The 7,711-nt window shown below is 34.3% G+C and overlaps 1 protein-coding gene and 1 long non-coding RNA gene across 2 annotated transcripts; both read left to right on the top strand.

Annotated features, from left to right (window-relative positions):
- Positions 1-395: 395 nt before the first annotated feature.
- LOC125584543 lies at positions 396-2,153 on the top strand. Its single transcript, XR_007321458.1, has 3 exons — positions 396-912; positions 980-1,060; positions 1,293-2,153. It is a non-coding gene; the product is annotated as an uncharacterized LOC125584543 (long non-coding RNA).
- Positions 2,154-3,825: 1,672 nt separating this feature from the next.
- BNAC03G41510D lies at positions 3,826-6,343 on the top strand. The gene is made up of 4 exons (XM_013829528.3): positions 3,826-4,556; positions 5,073-5,522; positions 5,607-5,928; positions 6,014-6,343. The coding sequence occupies exons 1-4, from the start codon at positions 4,116-4,118 to the stop codon at positions 6,148-6,150; spliced, it is 1,350 nt and encodes a 449-aa protein (XP_013684982.1). The 5' UTR covers positions 3,826-4,115; the 3' UTR covers positions 6,151-6,343.
- The last annotated feature ends 1,368 nt before the right edge of the window (positions 6,344-7,711 follow it).

The following is a 7,711-nucleotide window of genomic DNA, read 5'->3' as shown; positions in this document are numbered from 1 at the left end:
GATTTCTGAACATTACAAAAGTTTAATAACTGCCAGTCCATTTTTCTGACCATTCTATATAAAATTTACTAAAAAATACACAACAAATTGTAAGTTTTAACCATTTTGAATTCATTGGAAAACAATGAATACATACAATAAATTTAAAATTCCCAAATAAATTTAGATTTTTCTATTATTTTGTAATTTATAATTGATTCTAATGTACATTTACAAATACAAATGTTAAGTTATAAATTCAATTTATAAATTCTAAAACTATAGAAAACAAACTCGGGCGTAGCCCGGGATAGTTCTTAGTTATTATAAAAGAGTGTTTTGGTCTTTCCTCCTTGTGCCACCTAGGATTCCACCTAGGAAATTCGAGCTCTGGAGTTGCGACACGTGTACACAAGCACAAACCGCATCGTTTCATTAAACATAATCGTATTGGGCTTCGATGTTATTGGGTTGTGGGTTTGAAAGCATTCCTAACCCTAATTCTAATGAAATGAGGAGATGGAGATCGATGGCGGTGACGCCTGAGCTTTTCCATACGCCATCTTCCATCTAAACACACACTTCATTCTTATTCAGACCCAGAATCTGAAACTGAGGCTGCTTCTTATTCTTCGATTACTTGCCACTTTAAGGTCCTTTTGTAACTCATGATTTAATTGAGTGTGCGGCATGTCACGAAAGTGAATGAGCAAGCAGTGGAGAGAGACAGATCAATCCAAATTCGAGAGCAGAATTTACGAAAATCTTATAGGAGTTCAAATTATGGCTTAGTAGCCTCACAGAAGATAAAAAGCATGCCGCAACAGTTTTTTTGTACTATAAAAAGACGAAGTGAACTCCTATAAGATGCTTCTCAATCTGATCATCTCGCCAACATCACAAAGCTTGATGATACTTGGTCACTTCACTGAGGTAGAATAACATGCACTTTCTTCATAGATACTAGCTATGTGTCTTGAAGTACATTATATTTTTCTAGTTTTAGAAGCTGCTGCACAGAAAAGCTGAAGCATTCCTTTCAAATGACTACTATGAGTCACACCTTGCATGGATGGACTTGGTACATGTTCTTTGTTATTCACACGATAATTTTGACTCTCTATCAACTTATGTAGGAATCAAAGTTGGATATTACCATTGGTGTCCATATGAGACGTTATCATCTACCTTTACTTATATGCACAATCCTTGCATTTAACTTGGCATTTGTACATTAACCATTTGGATTTAAATTAAACATTAGGTTCTTGGCAAGATATTTCTCTGAAATCTGTATTTATTTTCCATTGCAGGCTTCATTTGAAGCTTTCATCGAGATGATAAAGCCACAGCTGATCTGAAACTCTTTTGGTGACAATCTAAAGGTACATTCCCCTCTTTTTGCTGCTTTGATCAATAAGTGTTCCAATTACTTACATTTTCCATTTTCTCTAAGATCATTTTTGATTTTCACTTTCCAATAGTTATTGGAAAACAATCTCCCGCTTGACAGTGTATACAAATCAAAAGATGTGCTGTTACTCCTATTCGTGTCTTTCAGTGACAAGAACTGGTCGTTGGTCGGATTTCACTGAGAATAAACAAAGATTTGAGAGCAGAAGTTCAAACTGAAGATTAGCAGCTGCGTAAGAGCCATGGGAGTCTTCAGAACACTGGTGGAAAAGGTTACCATCTCACTCTATCATTCTTGATTAAAAATAATTTCTTGAATGGAAGAGGAGAAGAAGCTGTCATCGTTGGTAATGTTTAGGTAGATTTGGCCGTATGTTTCATTTATTTTTTACTACAGGATAGATCAATATATATTCATGACTTAATTAAGATGAACTTGAGTACTGCGAACTTGAGGACGCATGCATAGCTGCATATCCATGTTTTTAGCCAGATAGTTCAGCTTTAAACCTTTCTGGAACTTGGTCGTTTTAATGTTTTAGTCACTACACCAATATCGCTCTTTCGTATACATTAACGTAAGAACATCGTTAATTTCTAATTGGTTTGGCATTACAGAACACACGACATAATATATTAAAGATATGAGTTTACACACAAAACACTAAAAGAGATTGAAAATATAAAGTTTGAGAACACCGAGAAGCCGTAAAATGAAAAAGAAGAGAAAAACATTAGTAGATGGAGTAAGCTTCTTACAACTACAATAAATTAATTCTTCTGGTATACCAAGTGCTGCTTTTATATTTTAATTTTTTCGAAAGAGCGTCTGTGTTTATGTTTCATAATTTCTTACAAAATATAAGAAAATGATTTTTTATTCAGCTTTCTATTAACCAAACTTTCCACCATGTAAAAGAAAAAAATAATAAATAACTACAATAATGATTAAAATACATATTATTTCTAATTCAGTTTTTCTTCTATATTGAGCAAGTGTCAACGGCAGTATACGATTGTGATTTTTTTCTATTAACTATATAAACACATCACTACATGAATAAAATAATAATTCTTCTGGTATACCAAATGCTGCTTTTATATTTTAATTTTTTCGATAGAGCATCTACTTTTATGTTTCATAGTTTCTTACAAAATATATAAAAAAAGATTATTCATCCAGCTTCCTGTAAACCAAACTTTCCACCATGGAAAAGAAAAATAAAATAAATAACTATAATAATGATTAAAATACATATTATTTCTAATTCAGTTTTTTTTCTAAGCGACAGTATACGATTGTGATTTTTTCATATTAACCATGTAAACACATCACTACATGAATAAAATAATTAAAATGTGCATTGTGAGACCAAATATTTAACAATAATTTTTTTACAAACTACATCAACATAAATTCAAAGCTCAACTTATAAAATAAATATTCCGCCGTGAAAATATTCTACTCCCAAAAAACTTTAAAACCATAACATAAAATACATGCAAATAAACATAAACAATAATAGCGCAGACCGATCCTAATTTATTATAGAATCATACATTGGAGCAAATCCAGGTAAGATGCCCGTGCGGGACTAGAATTCTTAATCAATCGTAATTCGTATAATTAAAAGTTAAGAGAACAAATTAAGAGTTTACTAGTTCAGTTGATCTAATTATATTATGTTTCTTTATTAAGAGTGTCAAATTAATTTAGTGGTAACTAGAAGCTCCTTACCAACATACGTGGCGCCGTATGTACGGTGATTTGCGTGATATGTGGCTTATAATTTAAACATTACATGTCGACGTCCTACAGCCTGTTTGTTCACACTATCATCTTGTATGCTTTGCAACTCTTCATGTTTTTCTAATACTTTTTTATTGTCACCTACTTTTTTTCGCCGATAAATGATAAGGATTAAAACTATAATCCAAAAGACAAAGGTATTCCATTAACAAAAACTATTTGAATAAATTCATTGATTAGATCAAGTTTGTTATACATAATAACTAATAACGATTTATTGTTTATGATTAAAATTAATCATCTATGAACAAATATAATTCGTTGTATAGGAGTGGAGAACACTTAATCAGTATCAACTGAAACCTGTTAAAAAAACATGTCCTACATTAAGTTGCATGCTATTAAGTTTTTCATTTTTATATGGTAATAAAAAAATTGATCAGAAATTGTTTTATTTCTAAGAAAAAAAATCCAGTAGATTATAGAAAAAATCTTTCTACGAAAAAAAAAATCAAAAAATCCTAGGGAAAAATATCAGCAATGCCCCGTGATTGCCAAATCAGGATTTTCTCATGAACACACATCTACATTTCTTTTTGTTTAATGAAAACATAAATACATTTCTTTTTGTTAGATTGTAAAACAAAAGTCAGCCTTATATAAACACATAAACAATCACTTACTTATACAACATAAACCCGAAGGCATAATAAAACAAAAACAAAAAAACAAGCACGTTAAGAAATAAGGTTATACAAAAAGACATAAACATCATCTTCAAAGTAACAACATTCATAGTAATTGGTTTATTACAACTGTTAGTTTGTATCTGTATATGGTTGGTTGTCAAAGGCCGCGTTAACATCAATCATAAATAACCTTAACAATTTTTAGCTATATCCCGGATTCTCTAGCCTTGTTCATCAATAATATCCAAAAACAAAACAGAGAACCTCTCTCTCCCCTCTCGCCCATGGCGGACATCGACATCGGAACCGCAGCCGGAGGAGTCAGAGGAGGAAGACGAGAGCCGCTCATTAACCGTGAAAACAAGTTCACGCGCTGCGTCTCTCACGCGCAGGACGAGCTCCAGAGTTTCCGGAAATACCTGAGATGGATGTGCGTGGATCAGTCGAGCCCTTGGACGGCGGTTATGTCTTGGTCCATGTTCGTCGTCTTCACGCTCGTGGTCCCGGCCACGTCTCACTTCGTGATCGCTTGCGCTGACTGCGACAGCCATCACTCGAGGCCGTATGATTCCGTGGTTCAGCTTTCTCTCAGCAGCTTTGCTTCCCTATCTTTCCTCTGTCTCTCGAGATTCGTCAGCAAGTATGGTCTCCGACGGTTCCTCTTCTTCGATAAGCTTTGGCACGAGAGTGAGACTGTTCGCCAAGGCTACACCAATCAGCTCAACGTGAGTTTTGTTCTTTCTTTTGATCGTTTCCAATTCCAAGTTTTCAATTCTTGATTGGTTTCAAGACCCGTCCTAAGATTTAGGAGCCATAAACATTTTTAAATGAATTTTAAACATTTCAAAATGAATTTTATTATAAAAATTATTTACATAGTTTAGAAGCTTTAAAATCTATGTATAAAAGTTTTTTTTTTTTTTTAATTTCTGGAGGCCAAAACGAATGTTTCATTCGATTTTTGACCAGGATCGGCTTTGTTCCTTGTTGTGTCCAATTTGAATATGGTTTCTTCCTATAAGTGTCTGAAAATTTGAATCTGTGGTTTTTCTGTATAAATCTTGGTAAATATTAAAATGGTGGTGTAAACAATGACCTAGTATGAATCTTGAAAACCCTCTTTGTTTACTTGCTTCACAAGTATTAAGTGTTTTTTTTTTTTGCTTTTGTTTATATGAATTAGCACATAGCCCCATGTGTATAGTTGTGTTCTATAATCTCTCAACTCTTTTGTTTTGCAGAGATCGCTTAAGATTCTCTCCTACTTCGTCACGCCTTGTGTCTTAGCGACGAGCGCATACAAGATATGGTGGTACGCTTCAGGCGCTTCCCGGATTCCATTCCTCGGTAACGTTCTCCTGAGTGATACAGTCGCTTGTCTGATGGAGATCTGCTCGTGGCTCTACCGTACTACCGTGATCTTCCTAGTTTGTGTCCTCTTCCGTCTCATCTGCCATCTTCAAATCCTCAGGCTCCAAGACTTTGCTCAGGTTTTCCAAATGGATTCAGATGTTGGTACCATCTTGTCTGAACATCTCCGCATCAGACGTCACCTGAGAATCATCAGCCACCGATTCAGGACCTTCATATTGTTGTCATTGATTCTTGTCACTGGAAGTCAGTTTTACTCTCTGCTTATTACCACTAAGGCCCATGCTGAATTGAATATCTACAAAACTGGAGAACTCGCAGTAAGTTTTTAGTTTTTGTTTCTCTTTCTATTGGATCTTGATGAATCTTGATGAAGTTTTTTTTTTGCTTTGTGATCATCTCAGCTATGTTCAGTGACGCTGGTCACTGCGCTGCTCATTCTACTACGAAGTGCCTCAAAGATCACACACAAGGCTCAGGCTGTGACTTGCCTTGCCGCCAAGTGGCATGTTTGCGCGACAATAGAATCCTTTGAGACAGTGGAAGGAGGGAGTCCAAGGTTAGTTGATAGAGAAAGTGGACACGGGTTCTCTTCAAAAGATGTCGATACTGGAGATACGGACGACAGTGAGGATTATGGAGACGAAGAAGATGATTTTGATAACAATAATCTCATCCCTGCTTATGCTTATAGCACTATATCATTCCAAAAACGACAAGCTCTAGGTAACATATATATATGCCTATGCATACACACAAATCTTTTTCACACCTCTAGTAATCTAATATTACTCATTGTTGGATATTGCAGTGAACTACTTCGAGAACAATAAAGCAGGAATCACGGTGTTTGGGTTTACACTTGATAGAAGTACTCTTCATACAATATTCGGTATTGAAATGTCGCTTGTTCTTTGGCTTTTGGGTAAGACCATTGGCATCTCTTGAATCATTCTTTTGATCAGAGTTTTGGCTCCTTTGTTGGGTGATATTGCTACTTGCATAAGAGGCTCTCTGTAAAAATATAATGTTTACTGATTTTTATTTTTATTATTGTAAATCATCTTATTTTGTAACAAGTTTTCATATGTTTAACGAGAGATCATACAGAAATGAGATTGGTTCTTACAAAGTTCATGCATTTGTATCTGTTATATATGTGATTTTCTAATTATTAAGCTTAACTTGTGAATAATGCTTTCTAAATTTCTGAACCTCTGGTTTGAAGTAAGTTAATATTGAAAACATGTTTTTGTCAATTTTGTAAGCAGAGTTTAGCGTGAGAGTCTGAGAGAGACAAAAAAAACGATGTGGCAGAGGAAAACAAAAACACAGACAAAAACAAAAAGGCCAAATGATCCCATTGACCCACTATGACCACATGCTACCTGATGTCGGTTGAATCCAATCCCAGTCGACCAAACCGTAAACTGGACTTAGATTCGAAAGGACAACCAATTGTGTTTTATATCAAAAAGATAACTTAATCTAATAAGACTAGCAAGTCCAACTAAGAAGTCGAGTGGGCACAAAGTACGGTAAATTTTGGTTCAATCGTTTCGATTTGGTCCGAAAAATCAAAATATACTACCTCTAAGAATCAAAACAAATATTAATATGTAATTATGTAGTAACCTGTGTTTTATGTAGAATGAGATATTTCTAAAATATTTACTAAATAAAATAAGTTCTTTAAAAAAATGACAAGCTCAGGTACATAGACACCAAATCTCATATCTTATTCACATCTCTAGTTATCTAATACTCATTGTTGGATTTTGCTGAACTACTTTGCGAACAACAAAGCAGGAATCACAGTGTCTGGGTTTACACTTGCTAGAAGTACTCTTCATACTATTTTCGGGATCAAAATGTGGTTTGTGCTCTGGCTTTTGGGTAAGACCAGCATTTCTTGAATCAGTCTTTGGATCATAAGAGCTCTCATGGTTTTGGCTCCCTTGTTGGATGATATTGCTACTACATATGTGTACACAAAAGGCTCTCTTTAAAGTATTACACTTCCTAATTTTTATTTTATTATTGTAAATCATCTCGATTTGTTCTTTGATGCGTTGGTTTTGTAACACGTTTTTATAATATTCAACGAGAGATTGTACAGTAAATTAGATTGATCTTACAAATTTCATACACTTTTATACACTTAACATTCTGAATAATGCTTTCTAAATTTGTTTTCCACATTACTCAGTCGAAGTTTATATGATCTGTCTGGTATGTAGTACGTCAACATGAAAATGATGTTTTAGTCAATTTTGTAAGCTCAAGAAAATTGGTTTTATACACTTAACATTCTAAATAATGCTTTCTAAATATGTTTTCCAAAACACTCAGACGAAGTTTATATGATCTATCTGTTATGTAGTAAGTTAACATGAAATTGATGTTTTAGTTAATTTTGTAAGCTCCCTCTCCTCATATGGTTACCAAAGTTGTGGATCTGGAGTCCTCTGTCTCAGATATGGAGGATGAAACTACTGGCGGTGTCTTC

The sequence above is a fragment of the Brassica napus genome, chromosome C3, assembly GCF_020379485.1.
Source record: "Brassica napus cultivar Da-Ae chromosome C3, Da-Ae, whole genome shotgun sequence".
In the NCBI taxonomy this organism is placed as follows: Eukaryota; Viridiplantae; Streptophyta; class Magnoliopsida; order Brassicales; family Brassicaceae; genus Brassica; species Brassica napus.
This window is presented reverse-complemented; position numbering and strand designations above follow the sequence as displayed.

Excerpts from the sequence above, each read along its gene's own strand:
- BNAC03G41510D (XM_013829528.3), top strand. The coding sequence starts at position 4,116 with ATGGCGGACATCGACATCGGAACCGCAGCCGGAGGAGTCAGAGGAGGA. Across the intron at positions 4,557-5,072 it reads GCTACACCAATCAGCTCAAC|AGATCGCTTAAGATTCTCTC; the intron begins GTGAGTTTTGTT and ends TTTGTTTTGCAG. Across the intron at positions 5,929-6,013 it reads CCAAAAACGACAAGCTCTAG|TGAACTACTTCGAGAACAAT; the intron begins GTAACATATATA and ends TGGATATTGCAG.